This window comes from Xiphias gladius, chromosome 14 (genome assembly GCF_016859285.1).
Source record: "Xiphias gladius isolate SHS-SW01 ecotype Sanya breed wild chromosome 14, ASM1685928v1, whole genome shotgun sequence".
Lineage (NCBI taxonomy): Eukaryota > Metazoa > Chordata > Actinopteri > Istiophoriformes > Xiphiidae > Xiphias > Xiphias gladius.
Window position 1 is genome coordinate 20,448,720 of NC_053413.1, and position 23,499 is coordinate 20,472,218.

The following is a 23,499-nucleotide window of genomic DNA, read 5'->3' on the forward strand; positions in this document are numbered from 1 at the left end:
CGCCGATGTTCTTGTCTGGCGATGCGGTTGATCACCGGATATTTTCACCGTCTCTGGCTTCTTTGAATACGCCATTTCAAAATGAAACCAGTGAAACCAACAAATCTTATAAAGTACTGAAAATAATTTAATTCAGCCTCCCCCCCAAAAAAATTGTGGCCTTATCCATCCGTCCATGTGATGAGGGGGGTCACAAGTAGACATGATTTTATTTTAAGGGGTCACAAGCCTCGAAGGCTGGGCAGCACTGCTCTGCGTCACGCATCACGTCTCACCCAACTCTTTAAAGACTTTTGTATTTTTTAATGTATTCGGTCTTTTTGCTAATGTGTACTTTGCTGCTGATTTCCAAGAGGCTCTTCTTCAAGCCTTCACCTGTTTTGAACCTTCTATGTTTGCTTGCTCCCTGCCCGGAGGGCTTATACTCCTGAATTAATGTTCTCACAAGGATATGACTTGCAGTACGTCCTGAAATATTGCTGCTCTGCCAAATGAGAACCATAAAAGCCCAGTGCTATTTCCATTTCCACATTCAAGCAGATGGTGTGAGTATTTCTCGATAGTGTGTATTTTGACACCCAATATCCAGTGCTTCATGTTGTGGTTGCTGAATCAAGGCAAACTATGAGATGACTTTTAACAGCCTGTGGGACTGGGAGGAACAGAGGAGGAACCTATAAAACAAATAATATTAGTTTTGAACTTACAACAAAGCTAGTTCAAGTGGCAAGAAGGAAATCTCTAGACCTTTCCAGCTCTTTAAAAGGTTATGATTCAATGGTTTCTTTACAGGTGTTAACAGCAAATGAACACTTTTTTTTTTAATCATCGGTTCATATTTTAATTTCGTCTTTTTAACTACATCTTAAAACTGATTTCTGAAGACTTGCAGACTCGAACAGTGTGTGCTATTGTACTTTATTTTACAAAATATATTGAATTCCATTCTTTTTCTCCCTTTTCAACTTTCACACTACACTGGATACCTGTCATTAATATTGCATTTTTTGTAATGCCATATTGAGACCTTGAATTTCCTCTTTGTCTTTTCTCCTGCAGTCTGTGAAAGAGACGCTTCCCTGCTCTGAGCTGAGCGCCGTGGACGCCACAGACGTCAACAATACCCAGACGTGCCCAGAGACTTCCGAGCCCTTGAGTTTGCATTCTTTGCCCCAGAATAAATGTGATGTCAAAGGTTTTTCTCCGGAGGAAAGGCTTTTGTTCTTCTCACTATAGCTGCTATTGTCGGAGTTCAGTCAAGTTGTTAAATAGTGTCAGTTGAAGTTGAATATTAATGATTTGCTCCTTGAAAATGAAACATTTTGTGAGCGGTTGTCAAACGTGATGACTTAACTTAAATAGTAACTCACAATGTTAACAGTCAATATGACAATGTTAACCCTATTTTTATATATACTGGCATAATGATGAAGAGATATCACCACCTGTTGTTATTATTATTAGAGTTAGTATTTTACTAATGTTACTTTTTCAACAGTGTTTTATTTACCGGCTTTACTGTTTTTTTCTGGACGAAGTGGCCATTTCATAGACACACTGACATACTGAACTGTGTATGTACTTCTTTGAGGGGTCGGCCTGGGCTTTGCCCTGCAATCCAGGAACATGACGGACAGGGAAATTAAATACCTCACCTTTCCTGGGGAGCAGCTGATGAGAATGCTGCAGATGCTGGTGCTTCCTATCATCGTCGCCAGTGTGATCACAGGTTAGGTCCCAACTTTATACAAAGAAGCTACAATAATATGACCCCAGATATCCCATTTAAAGGGTCCCACATGTACCACTGAGCGGCCATGTTCATTTACTGTAATGTGTCTTAAAACAACAATGAGTGCTCACACTTTTAGCATGTTTGGTTGTGTTGAGAATGTGGGCCCAAAGACATTGCACCATTTGCTGAGGGGGGCAGAATATTAGAAATATTCTCAATATAATGCAAACCCAAAACAGCAACACTGCCCCTAAGTACAACTTACAACGGTAATAAGCTTCACAGAGGTGGGATTTATTGCAGGGCTGTGGTATTGGGTCAAATTAAAGTGTACAGGTGCATTGGTAACATGTCCATTGGTTTATTTTTGTAAGTAATGAAACCACTGCACAATGTGTTCATGTATGCTCAAGTACAATGTGTAAGAGTGTGTTTACCATGTGAAAATATTTTCCTTGAATTTGCATGTTTGCATGTTTCTCTTTATATACAATACATGTCCAACATAGTGAAAAGCTGGTTCCATTTATTTTTTAGATTTACTGTCTTCAAAATACATCAACCAAACACATACATTTTAGCCCAAAAATTAACATGGAGTTGCACTGATATGTTACGACTTCTTTTAATTTCAGGTGTGTCATCTTTGGACAGGAAGGCTTATGGGAAAATGGGGCTCCAGGCTCTTTGCTATTACACAGTGACCAGCCTCATGGCTGTGCTCACTGGCATCCTCCTAGTTGTTTGCGTCCAGCCGAGGGAAATCACCCATGCACACCCCAGTGTCCCCTGGTGGTCGAGTGGAGGCTGTGCAGACTGTGGATGCCTTTCTGGATCTGATCAGGTGTGCGTTAGAAGGGGGTTGTCAGATGTCGGTATCCAGTCCAAGCTAATCTATATCTATGCCCCCCCCCTTTTTTTTTTCCTTTGCAGAAACATGTTTCCCTCAAATCTGGTAGGAGATTGTTTAAGAAGCGTGAACTCTGCAGTGGTCATGGTTTCTCTTTTTTTTTCTTTTTGATTTTTCATTATATGACTGTTAAAAAAAAAAAAAATTATTGCCTTCTGTCTCTTATGCAGTATAAAACTATTTACTCTAAAAGTAAAAGTCTTGGTGTCGTCAATCCGACTCAAACAAGTGAGTTCAATAAGACTATTTTCTTTTGTCCTTTGTAATTATGACCACTTGTTTCTATTCGTTTTATTTAACATGAATGGTTACTATGACTTGTAACATCATTTCCTGAACTCCTGTAGATGACACAGTTCCGATGGCGAGCGCCGCAGATGGGGGTCGCCTTTGGCCTCATCCCGGGCAGCGTGGGGAATGAGGCGAAACCTCTGAGGGGCCCCTTCGACTGCCTTCATAAAGCCACCGTGCATCTGGTCAACGAAGTCGTCTGGTAAGCACAATATGGGGATGCGAAATAAAGCAATCGTCGCATTTTTAAGTTTGAAATTTTGACCCTCAATGGCGATCAAGCTACTCGGGTCAGTCACTGCTGTTTGTAAAATGCCGCGGCACAGCATCAAAATGCATCGTCGTTCAAAAATTACGCGCGGACTGTCGCCCCCTACAGGGATTTGTTTGATACTACAGCACCTTTACTGTATCCCACCTCTCTGTCCCAGGTACTCCCCCGCAGGAACCCTCCTCTTGATTGGAGGACAGATTTTGAAGCTGAATGACATTAGAGTTACAGGACGCCAGCTTGCCATGTGTGCTCTCACTGTGATCACTGGTCTGGTAATCCACAGCTGTTTCACTCTCCCCTTCAGGTTTGTGGTAGGCCTCCTCCGGGCTCTCACCATCCGCCTTTGGGACTTCGTCCAGGTGAGTTGAACTTCCAGTCGTCGCTGCTCCTACAAGCTACATGCTGATACCTGTAAGCAAATGTGTCCGGATGCGTCTGACTTGGAAGAATACCAAACATAACAGACTGCAGCGGCAACGGCTGATAGATTTCTTTTACCGTTATGTAATAAGTTGAACAACAATAACGTAAGCCAGCTGGTGAATAGTAAAAAATAAGAACATGAAAATATAAAATAAGATTGATATATCATCTGATCACTAGAAATTAAAGAAAATCTGGTTTACAGGACTGGCTCTAAAAGTAATATTCAAGTGTCAGACACTCTTTATGCTGCTAAAGGCTTTTAAACACATCTTAAGGGTGCCTTCGGGGTCTAATTGTCTAACGCGCATACAGCGTTCAGCCACAACATTAAACCCAGTTACCGGTTTTAATGCGGTGGCTGATCGGTGTACCATATAATCTCAAATTTGATTCAGGCCAGGGGACCTTTTTTGGGATACATTATTTACCTCTCTTCACATGTTTTCTGTCTACATCTCTACCGTACACTGTCCAACAAAGGCAAAGAGGGTAAAAGGCATCGGAGGCCGGAGCACATCCCGGCATGTACTGGTCTAGAGGTCACAGGAGGAAGAGCCCACATGAACACAGGAAGAACACGCAGACTCATTCGTACCATGAAGCTTCATGGTGAGAAACAATCTGTTCTTTTTTGGCATTTTGTCTGTCTGGGACAGTGACAGTAGAGATACCAACAGGAAAAGAGAAGAGAATAAGAGGTATGACAGGCAACAAAGGTCCCTGGATGGTGTTGAAAAAGGGGATGTTGCATGTACGCATCTTACCCACTAAGTCCCCAGGACGCCCCCGAGAGTCGGCTCTTACCACTCCAAATAACATAATAATAGAAAAGATATCAATTAATAATAATTTTTAAAAAATTAATTTTTATTAACAAACTATACATTAGCCAGTTCTAATGTGTTATTAATGACATACAACAGGTTAAGAATATCATAACAAATGCTTATTTATTGATAAATGTATATATATTTATTGATGATCATTTCTGTCATTTTAATATCGCCGATTTTTTTCCCCCATTCTTTTCAAATTACCCTGATTAAATCATTTCTTTTTTTTTACTATTTCATAACACCCGAATCGAGTGGATGTTTCCTGTGTATGTGCACACGATCATTATTGCTTGCTCTTAATTATGCACTTGCAGTATAACTTCCACAGTTGCAGCTATCGGGGCCGCAGGCATCCCACAGGGCGGCGTGGTATCCATGGCGGTTGTGTTGACATCAGTTGGACTGCCCCTTGAGGGCGTTTTGTTCATCATAGCAGTTGACTGGATTTTGTAAGTGTGTGTCTGTCTGTCTGTCTGTCTGTCTGTCTGTCTGTGATCAGGGTTTGAGAAGTAACCTGTCATGTTTATATAACCATGACGATGTGACTACACTGCCAGTATTCTGCTACATATTACAGACACATTCACATATTATCTCTTGGTGGACTACGTAAAGATTTTGTCTGGGGATAACAAAAACACAAGGTTACACATAATCTGAAACACATCACCCTCCCTAAACGTGTATGTGTGGTTGTGGTAAAGTCATGCTCACAGGTTCCTAACCCCAGAACTTCTTGTATGATTGCGGACAGGGATCGTTTGAGGACTGCCACAAATGTCCTGGGTGACTGTATCGGTGTGGGTGTAGTGCAGCATCTCTCCAGACATAAGCTGCAGAGTCCTGCAGAAGAATCCTTGGAGAGAAACCTCCTGACTGAGAGGCAGTCCCAGGATACAACCTCACTTTATGTTCTTCCTGCGACAAGTCATAGTTTTTTATTTAATGTTCTGGAAAAAATATGATGTCACCGGTAGGGACATTAACTACTACCATATACTACTTCTAATGTACAAGGTCAAACACCTTTAACTGTGCAGAAAACTTAAACATTTTTCTTACTGGTACCCCAAATGATTTAGCTACAGTCCTCATCGAAGATGTTGCAGTAAAAGTTGGAAGAAAATACATGAATACTGTATATACCCAGTCAATTTCAGGATCATTTTATATTTTGTGTGAATAAATTCAAAGGAAATTAAAACAATGTGAGGATTGACAATAGTCCTGAAAACTCAGTATGATCTGACCTAATGTAAAGGAACAGTTATGAAAATGTTTCACAAGGCACAATCGCTGTTTCTTCCTCCGTTTAGTCTCTGCAAGATAAAGAGTTTATGTGATAATTTCAGGCAATGAAATGTATGAAATTTTAGCTGCTTTCAGGAATTTAAAAGCATTTTGTGAGAAATTGCCATGACATTTAAAAATAGCAAGGCTGCGGGGATCAATGTAATCGTTTAGTGGTGCTTTTTTGGAGGGAATACACACCCTGTGTTATCCCCATGTCAACAATAAGATGTCGTAAAGTCCCTTGTAATTGATAATATAACTGCATGGAGCATGTATTTTTGATTATTATGATTGATTTTGTTTGAAATGGGCAGGTAAAAAATTGTTCTAGTAAGAATTGTGAAGCTTGGTTAATTCTTGCAGTTGTCGGATTGCGAGTTGATGACGGCACAATTTTGACAAAATGTTATACCGATATTTTGTTTTTCTGTCATAAGCAGCAACACTTCAACTTGGATATCAAAAAACATCTTCTAGGAATAATGTGGCGTTTTTGAGCGAAACCTGCTTTGCAAATAAATTCACACTATAATCTTTTGTTTACACCATTTATTCTGACTGTATATTCATTCACAACAGAAATGATAAAATATACACATTTACATCTTTCACAGGATATCACTTCCATCACTGCCATATATTATAATTTATGGATATTTACATATATTACAATGTCGTAATGTAGGAGTCTGCACATTACTCATTAGGTGCAATTGAATTATATAGGGGAGCTGGCTGTCTATGTCCCAAAACCTGATTCACATTGTGTTTTTAATGAGTATCTGTGCAGCCCACCACCACCGGTGACTACTTGATGTCAATGGCAGCCACAGCTTCCGGCCACCATGTCATTATACTGCTTCAGCACCACATTCTCATCATCGTCAAAGTAGAGTAAGTTGATGGAGAAGAGCTTGTCTGGCACACAGCACGGCGTCTCGATGCCTTTGATCAGCTTCAGGGCGTTGATGATGGACTGGACGGTGGCATGGTTGGTTGGCCTCATGTTCTGACCCAGAGGGAAGGGGCAGGAGCCTTTGCAGTGGTAGGCGTTGTAACCCCTGGGAGAGACAATCCAGCCTGACCAGCCGATCTCCTCAAAGTCAACATAGAGAGGCAGGCGTTGGCAGGACAGAGACACACCTTCCTCCTCGCTGTAGTCCAGGGAGCGGGCGCTGCGGGAGGATGGACCCGACATGGACGCATGGGGCAGGCTGGAAGTGGCCGCGGTATCGTTTGGGTCTGGTGGAGGAAAGGAGAGCTTTTTGTTAGACATCAATGTATTTTGTTGCATTATAGGTTCCCTTCATGCAAAGTTAAATTATAAAGTGGGTATAGGAGGTCCTCTGTTTAGAGTTTAGAGTAAGGTACCATTGATATTTATAAATATTTTGTGCTATATCTTCCTAAATTGCTCTTGATCCGAAAAAAGGGGTTGGTTGAATAATTAAAAACTGAAATCAATTTAAACCAGGGGGCCGGAGATTCCCCCTAGGTGTCATAATTCTTCTCTACGCCCCTGCTTATCAGCGGTACGACCGCAAAAAATACCTGAGCTGCGTATTTTTACCAACACTGGGCATAAACTGATCAGTCAAAAGTCTTACCTGTGCTCTCAAGAGTAGCAGAGCGGCGGCCGTCATCAGTGAAGAGGACCAGCATGGGCTGCTTGCTCTGGTGGTGGTTGCGTCCTGAGGCAAAGCGGATCAGTTTCATATCCATCTGGCTCCCTCCCAGGGTCTGAACCACCACATGGAGTCCCAGGTTGCTGCCTTCGTCCACCATCCAGGAGCGAACCTTCAGGAAGAAGTCCACGTTAGTGAGTTAAAACACGAGAGTTCACTCCGTCCTGCTCAGTATTTTTCTTCAAGCAGTCAATGCAGGACTTAAAGAGAAGAGGATACTCACTGCTTGTGTGATGGTGAACACCTCCCAACCAGTAGAGTGCACTGGGATGAGCCGAGAAGACAGCAACTTCTTCTCCTGTGTGTTGTTGGTTTTGGTGGTGTCAAGCAGCTGATAAACGCTAACCTGCGTGAAACACAGTGAATGTGGCCTATATTAGAAACAATCCGAGGGAGAGATGCCTTGGAGCGTACTTCAATGCATAACACTTCCTTATCCAGATTTGATCAGTTTACGTGGTTTTTACATACTTGGCAGAAGTGATGCCTGTTGAATGTCATTGTGGCCTGAGGTCGCAGCTTGAACAGATGGAGCTCTGCAGTCAGAATCTTCTCTGTTCTTGCAACCGTGGACAGATTGAACCTGAACTCCACCTGCTCACTTCGCACTGCAAGGAAAAAGATACCATTAGAGGCCAACATACTCCTATATATTTAATCTCCTACAGTAGCCAGCTGCAAAGGCATGCATGCATAAATCAGATCTTACATTTGTCAAAGAAACTGCGCACAGTATTCCCCTCCAGAAGATACGGGTCCTTGGTCACACCGTCCACATCAGCAACCGTGTTGTACAGGTCAAGCATGTACTGCGGTGGCTGCTTGTGTCCATGGATAGCAGGGGGGTCCTCCATCCCAAACACCTCCAACAGTCTCTTGATGGCAGCGGAGCGGACCTCCTCGGACTCGTTCTCGGCGGCGAAGTGACTCTCCAGGTAGTTGAGCGAAGGCCGTGCGGCGGCCGTGCAAAGCAAGGTGGCAAAGCTGACCACAAACACCAACATCTCCGAGGCGTGAGTAGGTTCCTGGTGCGTCGGCGTCTTCCAAACCACACAGCCGGCCGGCAACTTGGAGTTGGAGTAACTGCAGGACCCTGGAAGCTCGACTTTTTATATCAAATGCCCCCGTTCCCTCTTCAGTGCCCCCAAAGCCTCGGTCAACAGCAGTAAAGATGCTATTTGGTCGCAAATGTAAATCACCAATCAGCGAATGTAAAGGGAGACTAATGGCGGTGTTAACAAGGTGTGAACCCGACTGTATTTTTCATTCAAGCCCATTGTCTCCACGTCTGGCAATAAAGGCTCAAATAAACTAAATTCAGCCTTTGAAAGGGCTCGACGCTCGTCGACCAGTGAGTGTGCTGCCGTGGGATACATGTTTTCCCCTCCGATTAATAACGTTATGGTTGAAGGATGTAAAGAACACGAACAGAATAAGCCTGGAGCTGATCTCCCGAGGAAGCGCACTCACCGTGGGAGGTTCACTGCGCCTCAATGGATCCATTAATTTAGAATAATAGGGCACAGTGGCTTAGGTGGAAACCAGTTACTTAGATAAAGAGACTGGTGTCGCAGGCTACACTTCGGGAGATTTACATAACTGCTTATCCAGCTGGATAATCACTAAATTTGCAGTTTTATTTTTCAGACGTACCCCAACTGGACCGACCCCCTCCGTGTGGCATAAGCTGATGTGGTGCTTAGGAGGATTCCGTGACTTCATCCAGTGATTGCTCTTTTTTCCGATAAAAAAAAGAGACTATTTTCCTTATTTGATTTACAGCAGATTGGCATAAGTCAAAGTTCTGAATAGAGCTTACAGTGTGATTTCCCTAGATATTTAGGTACAGTATATTATACTGATAATGGGTATGTACACGGGAAATTTTGAGTTTGGGTGCGTTTGCCCTTCACCATTTTAGGACCAGAAATATCTGTATTATATATTAGATAATTAATTATATTAACCCTGAGCATAAAAAAACCTAAAGTCTGTGTATGTTACTCTGTAAACGTGGTTATTTGCCAATTATTTCTCAAAACCAACTCAGTTCTTTCCAAGGAGACTCAGAAATTGCGCATTGTGCCATTTGGTGCCTTTGATCTTTATACACAATTACGCACAAGCAAAAGACAAACTGAGACTGAAAAAAGTTTTTTCCCCCCACTGTAATAAACATTTAAGAGATCAAAGTTTTTTTTTCTACATGGCACCTCACAAGCAAGCCATAAAACGTCTTCTCTTTAGATGACAGAGAAAACTGTCACAGAAAAGTGTTGTTTCACACTCTGATATCAAAATAAGGAGCTATTAACTGCTTGCACGTGTGTTTTTCTAAGGAGACATTTGAAAGGTTGGTTGGCCCTTCCCTTGTTCTTTTCCAGTGCTTCTTCAAAGTTGTTGTTCTGGCCGTTTGACTCTGATACCTATTCAAATTTATTTCAGATTCCATTGATTTATAGATTGTGGTCAAGTCTAAAAGACTATCTTTCAGGCCTGCCAATATTTGTTCTTGTTTCTGTTGTAAATCAACTTGTTTTCTGCACCTAAACAAGACGTTTATATACTTTTTATTCAACTTATACCAATTACTTTTATGTATAAATTCAAAGGCGGGCTGCACACACTATTTGTTCGACTGTATATTTTCTGTTTTAATAGAAGTTTCCTGTGATACCTTTCCAACATGTGACAGTTTCATTTGCAGTTTGGATAAAATGTGTTGCACAATGGTCCAAGGACATTTCATAATATATTGTTGTGGTATTAAATTTATTTACAAAATTATCATTTTTACATATATTACATTTAATACAATAATACTTTAGGGCAGGAAAGTCTTCAATGAATGAGATAGTATTTGCTCCAGCGGGCTGCAGCCACTTTGTATCAGACTTTGAGAGCCCCCGTAGGTCTTGGAAGTTGTCTTCCAGTAGGGGGCGCAGTTTTCAGTTTTGGCAAAGGCAGGAAGTGATGGAGAGGACGGTGCGTAGCAGCCCATGCTGGTTGAGGAAGCTGTGGCTCTCATAGCCCTGAGGAACACAGGAGCTGGACTGTCTCTCAGCCCACAAGTGGCAAATTTCAGGATCAGATGGACTCCTGTAGCAGAAAATTTAAAAAAAACAAAAAACAGATTAAAATCACTAAATTCACTGCAGCAAACAAGCTTTTCTTGTGCCGCATGTCTCACAAAACATTGTTGTTTTTTTTTACTCTGAAATGTCAAATTAACAATTAAACTGCGGTTTCTGTCGATTTTTACTGAGTACGGCAACAAGTATGTGAGGTCCTTTTGTCAGTGTGCCACTTCACTTCGGTCTCTGCTGTGAAACTGTGATTCTGATCAGACAATAGATGCTGGTATAAATGTATTACCAAAGTGCAATACATGAGAGATTTGAATGATTAAATGAATCCCATTGAGACATGCATTGTATAAACTCAAAGAGAGTTGTTTTGTATTTGTTCGTGCAGCACTTTCCCCCTCAGGCCATAAAATCATAGTCCTCTTATTCTAAACTGACAGTTATGCTGTTAGAAGTTTGCCACAATCTCAAAATAAAGCTGGGGGAATTAACCTAAAAAGGGAACATGCTGAGTGCAGAAGGTGCCAAGAGCTCACGGGCAATTGTTATGAGAGTGGCCAAGGAGGTGTGTGTGTGGGTGTAGCAGCTGTGTTCATACTTACCTGAGAAGGCATCGGTTTCCTGTAGTGCAGCCTCCCAAACATCTGCCCACATCTATTTCCTGTAGAAAATTAGCAACACAGAGAGAGGGCAATGAGCTCACAGCTGGTCACAAATATTGACCCAGTTGAGCTGGGGGCCAGCTGGTGTTTAGCATGTTAACTGCTTTGATTTGGCACCTGCAGGGGCCATTTGTGTTTGCACTCTGCTCGCACCTTTGGTGCTGAAACACAGCAGATCGCCAAAACTGGGGCTAGAGATTCAACTTAAATTCTCTCCATCAACCCATTTTTTTATTAGAAAAACTCTGATGTTAAATGACGGACAGTGGCTTATTTTTGTGGTACTGAGAATGTAGAGTATGCGGTTTGCAGGAGGTTCCTTTGTGGTAAGCGTTTGCTGAATGATATTAACTGATGATGTGAGAATAATGTAATTCAGGGTTTAGTGCTGTTTTCCAGCAACAAATTTACAGCTTGGACTTTTTGCAATGTCAGCAGAACAAAAATCTTTTTTGTAATGGGTTTTCTGTGGCCGTGACAAGCTTAAATGTGTTGGTTTCACGATAAAGTTGTTCCTTATGCTACAAGTGTTTGAGGAGCTTTGACCTCTGCAGCCTAGTTTCACTTCTCCATGCACTTAGGAAGTCGGTGAAGGGGCAGAAATTACTACTCTGTTTATATTCAAATAAAACCTGCCAGTCTATCATGTGTATTGTTGCAAGTTGTGCATGAATGAGCATGCAGCACATCCTGAAGCCCTTCACACCAGGATGTGCGGTGCCAGCCACTGGACAGTGGATTAGCTTGATGAAGTGCCGTCTTCCACACGTGTCCGATGAATAAAGTTACTTCATTACTGTCTGGCACCAAACTAGACCCCCGTTTCCTCTCAACTCAATTACAAAAGAGAGTGAGAAAGTGGCATCACAGACTGTTCAAGTGTTAAGTATGCCATGCTAATCAAAGAAGTAGTGAGGATTTGGGGTAAGTGGAGGACGAACATATAGAAGAGTCTGTGTTTTAGTTTACTGAGTTTACACTTACTTTGAGCCTCTCTTCTTTGACTCCATCCGCATGGTGGACTATTTCATAGTAATACTCCACGTAGGGGACCCTGTAGCAGCTTTCCTTCAGCTCACAGGCCGCCACGGTCTGGATGAGATCCATTTTGTTGGGGCTTTCCACCAAGGCCGAGTCAAACTTAGTGGGGACACAGGAGAATCCCTCTGTGAATGATTAGTAAAGAGAATATTAGACTTATATGGGCAGGAAGAACGGCTCAATCATAATCTGTGATCCAATTCTGAGCGACAGATAGTCCCAAGACACAAATTTAAAAGACAGGTTTAGCTCTTTGTTCATTCATCACAAATTAACTGACCGGTCTTTTGATACACTAGACAACCACTTTAGAGCTTGTATCTCTTCTGATAATGCTGAAGGTTTGTATACATCAGTAATGTCTGAACACCTCGGTGAAAAGGGGTCCTGTATTTTTCAGTTAGGCTGTAATTAAATATAATTTTTCATCATTACAACCAGCTCTTTAATTATGTATGTAAATTTAGCTCGAAGTTTTCGGCCAAAACAAAAGGGCCTGAGCCTCAACTTTATCACTATAATGAGTAGTAAGAAATCCCATGTCAGTCAGTGCAGAATAGCTTTGACTTAGGGCCTGTTGTGTATATTACTGTACCAGAAGTAGCATACATGCTGTTTTAATCTTTTAGTCAAACCACAAAAATGATGTACTTTAAGGCATTTACCAGATATTCACATTGTGCCCTTGTAGCAGTCTTGTTTTGTTGATATGCACTAAAAATAAAAGCTAAAGATTCCTTGAGACCTAAAGGTTTATATTAGGTAAAGGCAGAGAAAAAAAAAAAATCAAGTTAACCAATATAATTTCCTCTTTTCCAATGAAACTTGCCTAAACAACTTTCCTGTATTATGTCACATCTGACATAATTTTGGTAACAGTGAGACTGTCCCAACACTGTTATTATTAAACAAGTTAAGAGGAGCCTATCCCTATTTTTTTTGAAAAAGTATGAATGACTCGTAAGTGTCCTATATTTCTGTTTTTGGTTGCAGATCGTGGAAACACAAATTAAACTTTCTATCTCTAAGTGACTCATTTTGTAGTTGATAACCTGCTCTTTGTTGAGCTGACCATCTCTTCCTGGCCTGTTTATTGCTGTTTAAGGCAGGTAAATCTTCCACACACACACACACACACACACACACACACACCTGGAGAGCCCTTGGACCGGGAGCATCCCCCCACGTCGATGACTGTCTCATACGGCGTCTCGGAGTAGAAGGTCCTCAGCGCGGGGACACGGATGCACTGGGTCAGCGCGATCTCACAGTGGCACTCCTCGATGACCTCCACCTCCCGGGGCCCCTCCAGCAGGAGCACCCGGTCCACTCGCATCCCGGTGGGCTCGCACGCCTTGTGCATCCCGCAGGAGGGCAGCTGGTTCAGCGGCTCCGAGCTCTCTGGAGCAGCGGGTCCCCGAGTCCTCATCTTTTGTAAGACGGGGGGAAATCATTGACTGGTTCGGGTCAGACGTGTCTAAACTTGTTTCTTTGCGCTTAGGCGGTGCAAATTATTTGGGTTTTAAATTTGCAGTTTTTTTTAAAATTTGCAGTTTTTTGTTTAATTCCAAAGTGGCCTAGCAGCATTTATTGATCGCACAAAATGTGTATTTGTTATATATCTCTGTATTTTTTCACAAAACTGCATTAGGCGCTAACACCGCGCTCGAGTTAGCTTACGCTAGCTTCGTAAGCTAACTCAGGAGACCGTCCCCCATAGGTCGTCACAAAGTTACAGCGCGCCCCTGTGGCGGTGCGGGGGAACTTCACTTACTTTCTTGCTCCTGAGAAATTCCAGCATTGAGGAATGCTTTGAGTATTCCTGCTGCCCGGCCTCAGGTGACGGCCTGGATGCTCCCCCACAGTGCGACCTGCACATGCCCACGTCTACGCTGACAGGACTCCCAGAGATGTCTGAGAAGAGAGAGTCAGAGAGAGGGAGAAAGACAAAATAGATTAGGTTTCAAATAGCAAGGCGGGCACTGATGATTCTTTTAAAAATAAATAAATAAATAATAATAAAAAAATATATATATGTACATATCTCTAAAAACATCTGCTAAGCTTTTGATTTTATCAGTCTATCAAACATTTCAGCAATAAAATATGAGTGTCCATGAATATACAAACTCGTTGGTACAAATAGGACTGCACACATCCACTGCAGGGAGAACTCTTGAACACGTGGAGGAACGTAGCGCTTTACCTTGTCCGATGTACACAAACTGGCTCTGCCTCTTGCAGCACGCTCTCTGCGTGAACAGGTTTCGGTGATCAATGTGTTTGCCCAACACTCCAGTCCCTGGGGGGGCACAACACAAACACACATCAGTGCCGTCCGTCGCTTAAAAATGGCATTATATTACTGAATTTAGTTTGAGAAAGCCGTTGACCGTGAGATGAGTGTTTCAGTTACAACACAGAGCACAAGCGAGCAGGAATCCATCTTCTTCAAGGTCATTTGTTAATGAGAGGGATTTGTTATTTAAGTCCAGAGAGGTACTATATGAAAATTTAGGGCAATAGCTTTACAGTAAAAAAGAAAACACTCACTTTATTAAACGATCGTTATATAATGCATGGCTATGTTCACCTGGAAATATTCATTTTGGATTTGCAAGAACATCCCTCAGTATTTAGTGATTTTTGACTCCAATGTTGCAGATGCAGGAATACATGTGAACACAACACACACATCTTCCAGCACCACACCCTCTCCTACTTCTCCTGTTTACCAACCACATAACAAGGGATTAGCAAGTATATTTGAGCAGACCAGTGTCAGTCCAGTGAGTTAATAGCAGTAGCAGAGCAGAGCAAAGCAAACAGTACTTACAGGTCAGGTGGAGGGCACACAGGAGGAGAAGGAACGGCCGGGGTACATCCATGGCTTTAATCCGAATCTGCTCCTCCGCTGCCAGATCCTGAGTGTTCCTCTGCCCAGTGATGCCTCTGATATTTATATGGGATCGGGCTTCAGTCCCAAATGTCACCCGAAAAACAAGGTCTCAGAGTGGTGTGGAGTCAAAAAAGTGAGAGCTAATCAAATTTCCATGCTGAAAGCCTTGTGGGATGGTGTTCCTACAAGCAGGGGCCACTTCAAAGGAAATCTCTGCGGGTTTTCTGTTTCGGCTGCGAGAGGACCCAGCGGCTCGAGTGTGTCGACCGGGCCCGAGCTCACTCTAATGAAGTGCTTAAGTAGCCTTGAGCCATTAAAGCGTCGCTCATTCAAAGGCATTAATCATCTTTTATCTCAGGGGGAAGGTGTTTAGCACCTCTGACTTAAAACAAAACCCGGGCCAAACACATAAACAGGATCAGCGTGGGGGCCTGAGCCTCCCCTTCACAAAACTCCAGCACCTTTGTGTTTATTCAACATGACACCAAATGGCCAGACCTCTGAGTTCTGCCCTTCAAATCTCTGCTTCTTGTTCTCTCCAGAGAAAAGCGGGAAGATTGAGAATGGGAATAGGATACTGTATATTAAACGGGTTTCCAGATATGTAAGTTTATGATATCTACTCAGGTAAAATGGAAACTTAACTAAGAACACAGTATGCTGGCAAAAAGGCCGAGAATACACCGAATGTTTGGTCAATTATACATCTAAAAGGGTCAGCCTAAATACTCGATTTTGTTCCATTTTCATATCACATCAAGTTTAATTTAAATCACAAGAAAGAAGTTTATAATGGTGACCTTTTACTGATTTTCCATTTTTATCTTAATAAGGTGTTAGTCCTTCTTTGAAGTGTTGATGTGATCCCCTCATTTTCATCGGGATCAACGGATCATCGTTCGGAGGGCCGTCAGCACCCAGACACTTTGATTAAGCCGATGCCTACAACAGTTTCAATTGTTGATTCCTTTCATTAAATCACAACAAATCTTATTGAAACTCTATCATAATCCTAGTAAAACCCAGATTCAGTCATAGTAATTACTTGATTTAATTATCTAGATTGTACAATACGTTGTCAAAAGACTGTGAGAACTCAATAAAGTTGATCACAGATTTTCTGCCTTAAAGGGTAAGGAGGGGTCACACATATTGTAAAGAAATAATAAAAATAAGACTCACTCTTTACCATATTCAGCCGAATGTAGAGGTCATCAGGGGACGCAGGTTATCAAGTTTGACTTTCACAACCGAATAAACTTTGTGAGTTTCATAATAAGACTCACAACTCGCATGAAATGAAATGCTGTGTTGTTGGCAAAAAAAAAAAAAAATCCAGCATCAACCACTACAACAATTTGATACAAGGTCCATTATTAGCTGTTCTGGAGCTGTCGTCTGTGTCACACCATCTTCCTCAGTGGATTAATTTGCCAACTGCTTTTTCCAAGGTACAGAATAAACTTTCAGTCTCCACAAGGCTGCCCCCCCCCCCCACCACCCACACACACTTTTTGAAAAATTCTTAAGAATCCACAAAGGCAACATCCTGTCAAATTATTTACTTCAATCACCACCAGTTTATTGATTTTAATGTGGATGTAAAACCTCAACTCTGAAATTTGTGTCATGTACTGACCATTAAATGATTTTTCTTCTGTATGTCCAAGGAATATTACATGCATTTTTAATCTCTTTTCATCCATTAGTCCTCTTTATCAAAAGCAAAGATAATGAATCGCACAGTGATTTTCTGTAACCAGTTCTGTTACTCAGTGACTGTGCTCCGATATTACATTGCATCCTTTTTCGTCCCGAAAAGTCACGAAAGTGCCCCCTCTTCTAAAAAAAACCCACACCTGTCTGAACACGGCCACTCTTCCCTCCCCAGCAAACTTTTCCTCACTGCACGACTTTAATTCAACGCTGCGTGTGCTGAGATAATCGCTGAGATGGTGATTGGATTACAATGAGTCATTCGCAGCATGAACATGCAGTTTATGCATGATGACGGCTAGACAATCCCCGCGTCCGGCCTGGGTAGCAGGGGTTGGCTGGGTAACAGACAGCTCATCAGTGTGTCTGTGCAGACCGTCTGGTGTCATGGTCAGTGTCTGGGTCACTGTGTCATAACTGTGCGGCCCGGTCACAAGGCCGCATAACAGACTCTTTGTTTGCACTTCTTTAAGGTTTAGCCTGAAGATATGAGGGTAAAATAGCATTTCTTTTGGTTTTGATTTGGAAGAAAATGACGAGAATTTGAATCGCTATTTGTTGTCAGTGCAGCCTTCACGAAAACAGTACTTCTGACAAAGCCGAACAATTAATTAAATAATAATGTTTAAATAGTAATGTAACCAAAGTTTGTCTTTATTAAAGGTTTCAAACACAGGAAACCCCATGCAACTGAACCATTGTGATTGCATTCATAACCTTTCCTCAGTCAGTTCACCCCTAACAATAATGACGGTCATATGCAGTACATTGTAGAGGTAATCCCATCAATGTCCTGTTCACGCACCTGTATCAGGCTCCATGTTCATGTCTAGGGGTTAAAGGAGCCTCTGTAAAGCCTGTCTATTGTCTGTGTGTGTGTGGGTGGAGTCCAACACTCTGGGATTACAGGGCGGTAGCTCTGGATTATACATCAGAAGACAATACTGCAGCATAGGCAGAGAGCTGGTGAAAAAGAGCAGTGGTGCTATAACAGCATCTGGACAAGTAGTTCTGAGAGACATCATCTTAGAGCATTTTTCCGGATGCATGCAGATGGTTTTGAATTCAAATCAAGCATTTTCCGTTGTTTTTTCTTCAGTTTTTGGTTTGTGGAAATTTGTTTTCTTGGTAATTTACCAATTTGTTGCTTTGTAAAATCTTCAAAAATCCAGATCACAAAAGAAAGCAGAGCACTCTCTGGTGTCTGGGATAGGAATCATGTATTTGAACAGCAGAAATAATGCCATCAACACAGAAAGGAGTAAGAGGAACATAAAAGGCAAAACATGTAAGTACCACACATCTCTAAATTTCAACTGTAGGATCTTAGGATTTGGGTATCCTGTACTTAGACCCAATATAATGAAGTAAGTAATAGTTTCAAATCATAGCTGTTGCACCCCAGTAGTGTATGGCACCAACTTGATAATTTTCTCCATCTCAGGGGCCCACTTGAGAACTACTCCACGTCAGGAGGAGATCGTCAATCCGAGGCCCCTGAAGGTGGGGAGAAAGCTGGAGACAAATGAGAACATGACTGAGGAGCAGGAGTCATTGCAGCGCACGGCGCTTGGGAAGGCCCTCTATGATCTGACCCATTCGGAGAGAGTGATGAATGATCTGACGTTTGGACGGCGGGCGGGGCTTTACGAGCTGAGAGGGAAGATTGGCGAGGGCAACTTCTCCCAGGTTAGACTGGGGATACATGACCTGACCAAAGGTGAGACGCTGAATGCCTTGTCTTTTTAATTAAAAACTGTTTATGCTTCCATCTGGAGCAGTTCAAGTGCATGTGTGCGAGCGTCATACCTGTCAAAGTAATGATAAGTTGGTCAGAAAAGGCTGCGCCTCTTCGTATACCTTCCTGGAAAACATTTGAAGCACCATTGCAAACGCTTCCAATAAAACTGGGTCATATTAGCGTGCATGTCAAATGTTAACCACTTATATACTGAATATAACTGTTAGATTTCATGGAACTCCTCTAATATCTCCCACCTTTGGAGTAGTTACTTCTTAAGATTACAGGATAAACTTAGCAATATTCTATATTTATCTTATTGTTAACAAATAAAACAAAAAAAAACGAAACCAGCTGTGCATTAGTCCATCTTTCAATACTTTGCTGGCCTCTCTGTGGCTCTCACACCCAAGCCCGTTTGTACTTACTGAGAATGTATATCTTTAAAAACAGTTTGGGAATATATACATTCATATCAAGAAAACCTGAGTAGTTTCCTCTGTAGTTTTTGAGCAAACATGACACAAACAGGAATACATTGAGCATTTGTTGGGAACTATTTTAGCTGCGAATCTGGCGGTCCAGTGAGTGTTTCCAGCAGGAGGACAGAGTGTGTGGGATGGACTCCAAATAAACTACAGTGCCTGTGTTCATCATCATAATGAAGAAACACGTCATCCATTGCAGCAGTGTGGCTTATCAATGCTTATAATGGTTTTTGTAACTCTAAGGGAAATAGTTTTGGCCACACAAACGACATTTGTTAATAGGATCGCCTTATTGGTGACTTTCTTCCCTTCAAGGGATTTGTCGACCGAAAGAAAATATGTAATACCACCTACCTTGTCCTCAATTTATAATGAATGTGCTGACATCCAGACTCAGAGGAGACGGGATGTCGGCTCATTCCACAATGCAAACCAGTCTGGCTCATTCCAGGTGTCAGAAGACGATCGATAATCTCATCAGGCGGCCACCCCACCAATCCATAGTCTTAGTCTTCAGCCTTCACAGCCTACAGTTTGTACTTAACATGGCGATTACACTGATAAGCATACATTTTGTCTGAAGAGTGAAGAGAAGAGAGTGTATAACAAAAAAATTTATAGAAGAAGGAAGGAAAGGAATTCATTCACACCCTCAGAAATGAAAATGTAAAACAAGAAGTAGAGGAAAATGTGTTTATTCCTTGATGCCTCACTGCTTTTGCCCCACGTCTGTCTTCATCTGATAGAGAGAGTGGCAGTAAAAATCCTGGATAAGGTGCGTCTGGACAAGGATTCGCAGGTGCTTTTCGCCTCTGAAATCTCTTGCATGGAGAAGCTGGCTCACCCCAACATAGTGCACCTCTATGAGGTGGTGGAGACGCTCAAGCGGCTCTACCTGGTGATGGAGTATGCCAGCGGAGGAGAGCTGTTCTCCCGTATCAGCACCAGGGGGCGCCTGTCGGACCTGGAGAGCAAGCTTGTGTTTTCACAGGTCCTGTCTGCAGTAAAACACATGGTGAGTCAGCCATAGCTTTTTGTTGAACGTTGTGAGCAGTACATTTGGTTGTTAAATGAGAGACAAGAGACAATAGAATTTAATAGATTATATTCTATGTGTTAGAGTTTTTCAATAAAGAGTCAGGTAATGATAACACTTTAAAAACACAGCTTTTCGTGTGACTTTGCATTTACGGTAAATGAGCTGTGCGTTCCCCTGCAAGAAAACTGAATGTAAGTCTAACAATCGCTATAATATGCCTGTTTTCTCTTTTTCCAGCACGATAATAATATTGTCCACAGGGACCTGAAGGCAGAGAATGTTTTCTACACCAGCACTTACTGCATCAAAGTGGGTGACTTTGGATTTAGCACATTTAGCTGCCCCAGCGACGTCCTTCACACGTTCTGTGGCTCTCCACCTTACGCGGCCCCTGAGCTGTTCAAAGAGAAAGGCTACATCGGTCAATATGCAGATATTTGGGCGCTGGGTATCCTGCTTTATTTCATGATGACTGCCACCATGCCATTCAAAGCTACCAACACAGGCAGGCTTAGATGTTGTATCCTGCAGGGCTCTTATGCCATCCCCTCCTATGTACCTGAATCATGCCAGGAGATCATTAAGGGCCTCCTGAGGCCGGTGCCCGTTGATCGCCTCAGTATGGCAAAGATCATGTCCAGCGACTGGATGAGAGGCATTGAGTACGCCCAGGCCCACGCCTCTTGTAGCCCCACGCCCTCCCATCTGGTTGAGCCCACCTACCTCAGCTCGGATGAACTGAATGTGAAGGCAGCGCTGGAGGATCTTGGCATCACCAAGCACCATCTCCTCAACAACAGCCAAGACTTGAGAAGCCCCATTACTGGGACTTACCGGATTTTGCTACATCGCATCCAAAAGAGGAGGTCTGTGGAAGCTGTGGGCTACAGGCAGTCATGCACCATAGGGTCCCAGAACAGACTCCGACAGAGAGCGGGCTCAGACGGCCTGCTAAACAAGCGCCACTCTCTTGTCTGTATCATCGTTTAGTTTGGTTTCTTAAAAGAACCGCTCAACATTTTGGAACGCGTGCTTATTCGCCTTCCTCTCACGAGTTTGATGAGAAGATTGATGCCACTCTCACATCTGTGCGTTAAGTATGGAGCTGGAGTCAGGAGGCCCAGCCTAGCATAAAGATCAGAAACGGGGGAATAACTAGCCTCACCTTATCCAAAGGTTAAAAAATGCATCTACGGGCCCCTCTACAGCTCACTACTTTACACTTGGTGTCCCACAGTAATATCAACACAAAAATGAGTGGTTTTAAGGAGAAGTTATGTGCAGTAACCACTTCTGGCACAGAGTCCTCTTGTCATCTTAAGGTTGCCAGGCCACCAGTGGAGATGTTACACCTTACGTACAGGTGTATTTTTGAACTTTGGAGAGAGCCAGGCTAGATGTTCCACCCTTCTTCCGGGCTTTGTTACAAAGCTAAACTAATGCCTCCGGTTCCATACTAAACACGCAGGCACGAGACTGACACTGTTCTTGGCATCTAACTCTTAGAGAGCGAAGAAGAAGATTTCCCAAAATGTTGAACTAATCTTTCAATAATTTCTTAATGGTTTTTAGTAAAGCTAAAAGGGCGGAACACGTTTTCAGATATGAATCTGGCCGTGAGATGCTCTCAGGCCAATGAAAGTCACAGCAAATGAAAGTGTAGACCAGTGGTATAGTCTGTGACCGTAATTGGCAGTCTCGTGTGCACAAAGATAAGGTCGAATATTTTTACAGTGTGTGTTGTATTTAAACCAAATGGTCATGAAAGGAGTTTCACAGGGGCTGACACCGACCCAGAGTTTCATCTTTCATCTTTTTTTTTCATTATAAACAAGTGAAATTTCAATCAGGGAAAGGGAAATGATAGTAGCTTACTGGATAATAGGGTTCTGACATTTCAATACAATTGAATTTTTGGTTTTCCATTCATATATAGTGTATGATATATAATATATCTGCGGTAAGATTTCAGTGACATTGTAAAACTTCTTTTCAGGTTTTTCATTCCTCTTTTCCTGAAGCCTAGATAATTTGTGGATCCTTTATAATTCATAGTGATAAATTTCCATACATGCTAAGCAGAGATCAGTTATATATTAGAAACATGAAAAAAATTACTTATTAGTAACAATAATCTTTCCGTAAACAAATAAATAAATTGGCAGGGCTTGCAGTTAATTATTTTCTGTGCTAGCCATCATCTTTTTATAAAATAATTCAATAGATTCCATTTAATTTTCATTTTTGTTTCTTACCTGTTTATTTTAAAGAAAAGATATAGTTAATACTGAAGTCCCAAATCTGTCCCAAAATTTTTCTTACCAACCTTCTATTTAAATTAGGATGTGGCGTTTACACGAGCAAACAATTGAATGAGGTCAATTTTTCTGCTAAATTTAGAATTTTCTATCAATTTATCTTGTTATATTTTATATGTACTGTAATTTCTTGTAAATACATTTGTATACATGTAATTATTAATATTTTAATTTTGATCTCAGATGTCCTTAAACCTTTTTGCAGTAAACTGAATTTAAATAGCCTGCAACATCCTTTACATAAAGAATGGACTATTAAACAACTACTCACGACATTCATGGTGCTTCAAATTATTTCTGTCATACGTAAGTTTACTATTGTAAAGCAAATGATTATTTATGATTATTCAGGCGAAATACAGCTCACTGCTCATTGTGAAAGAAAGTAGCTGTTATGATAGTTTTGGGGGTTAGAAATAATATGGCAATAAATATAATGTCATTTCTTTCTTTGTCAAGTAACTGTGATGCGCAATGTTTTATGACTGCTTTCATCTATTTTTAATCGCCCTTTCTAGACTCTCATAGGAGTCATATTTTATGATTCCAATATAATTGTCAGTCTTTGGCAGCAAACTTGCACTGACTTCTGCTGACATTAATTTCAATGTCTTTTGTGTTATGAAGATGACAGAGATACAACAATAAGAAAAACAACTCTGTGCTGTGATTCTTATTCCTTTTATTTCTGTTTTTTTTAGCCTCTATTAACACATTATAACCTCATTTTCTCTGCTTCCTGTAATTCATCACATTTGTTTCAAAGCAAATGGATTTTTGCACGCATCATTTTCCAGTCTCATACTTTCCTGTCACGGTTTTTCCCGTAGATATAAGAGGGCTTAAATTTCTGCTCATGAAGCCAATAAGCCATTTCTTTCTGTCCCAGCATGCAAAAGCGATGAGCACAGCACATTTGTCAGCACTGTTGTGATATAAACAAGAAGAAACTAAGCCTCAGCACCAAAATCCTTTTCAAGGTGCAACCAAATTCTTTGGTATCTGAAGGTGTTGCATCTATTAGTCATACTTGGTGGAATTTTGGATGTCTACCAGTAA

General features: G+C 41.7%; 3 protein-coding genes and 1 pseudogene across 3 annotated transcripts; 2 read left to right on the top strand and 2 right to left on the bottom strand.

The window, feature by feature from the left end:
* Positions 1-1,587: 1,587 nt before the first annotated feature.
* Positions 1,588-6,572, top strand: LOC120798974 (annotated as a pseudogene).
* A 10-nt stretch (positions 6,573-6,582) lies between these two features.
* LOC120799374 (anti-dorsalizing morphogenic protein) lies at positions 6,583-8,454 on the bottom strand. Its single transcript, XM_040144497.1, has 5 exons — positions 8,160-8,454; positions 7,922-8,058; positions 7,674-7,796; positions 7,373-7,562; positions 6,583-7,007 (listed from the first exon to the last, which is right to left on the bottom strand). Exons 1-5 carry the CDS (start codon positions 8,452-8,454, stop codon positions 6,583-6,585), a joined length of 1,170 nt encoding a protein of 389 aa, XP_040000431.1.
* A 1,751-nt stretch (positions 8,455-10,205) lies between these two features.
* Positions 10,206-17,681, bottom strand: im:7138239 (uncharacterized protein LOC497366 homolog). The gene is made up of 8 exons (XM_040143772.1): positions 17,660-17,681; positions 15,076-15,213; positions 14,446-14,541; positions 14,014-14,153; positions 13,392-13,668; positions 12,183-12,364; positions 11,139-11,197; positions 10,206-10,549 (listed from the first exon to the last, which is right to left on the bottom strand). Exons 1-8 carry the CDS (start codon positions 17,679-17,681, stop codon positions 10,399-10,401), a joined length of 1,065 nt encoding a protein of 354 aa, XP_039999706.1. The 3' UTR covers positions 10,206-10,398.
* Positions 17,682-18,072: 391 nt separating this feature from the next.
* LOC120799256 (serine/threonine-protein kinase NIM1) lies at positions 18,073-21,112 on the top strand. Its single transcript, XM_040144279.1, has 4 exons — positions 18,073-18,142; positions 18,299-18,574; positions 19,830-20,098; positions 20,360-21,112. The coding sequence occupies exons 1-4, from the start codon at positions 18,073-18,075 to the stop codon at positions 21,110-21,112; spliced, it is 1,368 nt and encodes a 455-aa protein (XP_040000213.1).
* Positions 21,113-23,499: the final 2,387 nt, after the last annotated feature.

What these genes read in the sequence shown, in the direction of transcription:
- im:7138239 (XM_040143772.1), bottom strand. Translation starts at nt 17,681, where the DNA reads ATGAACATGGAGCCTGATACAG. An exon ending in GTGTGCCCTCCACCTGACCT is followed by an intron (nt 14,542 to 15,075) that starts GTAAGTACTGTT and finishes GTGCCCCCCCAG; the next exon opens with GGACTGGAGTGTTGGGCAAA. An exon ending in GTTTGTGTACATCGGACAAG is followed by an intron (nt 14,154 to 14,445) that starts GTAAAGCGCTAC and finishes CTCTCTTCTCAG; the next exon opens with ACATCTCTGGGAGTCCTGTC.
- LOC120799256 (XM_040144279.1), top strand. Translation starts at nt 18,073, where the DNA reads ATGTATTTGAACAGCAGAAATAATGCCATCAACACAGAAAGGAGTAAG. An exon ending in GAACATAAAAGGCAAAACAT is followed by an intron (nt 18,143 to 18,298) that starts GTAAGTACCACA and finishes TCTCCATCTCAG; the next exon opens with GGGCCCACTTGAGAACTACT. An exon ending in TGTCTGCAGTAAAACACATG is followed by an intron (nt 20,099 to 20,359) that starts GTGAGTCAGCCA and finishes CTCTTTTTCCAG; the next exon opens with CACGATAATAATATTGTCCA.
- LOC120799374 (XM_040144497.1), bottom strand. Translation starts at nt 8,454, where the DNA reads ATGTTGGTGTTTGTGGTCAGCTTTGCCACCTTGCTTTGCACGGCCGCC. An exon ending in GCGCAGTTTCTTTGACAAAT is followed by an intron (nt 8,059 to 8,159) that starts GTAAGATCTGAT and finishes TTTTCCTTGCAG; the next exon opens with TGCGAAGTGAGCAGGTGGAG. An exon ending in ACAGGCATCACTTCTGCCAA is followed by an intron (nt 7,797 to 7,921) that starts GTATGTAAAAAC and finishes TGTTTCACGCAG; the next exon opens with GTTAGCGTTTATCAGCTGCT.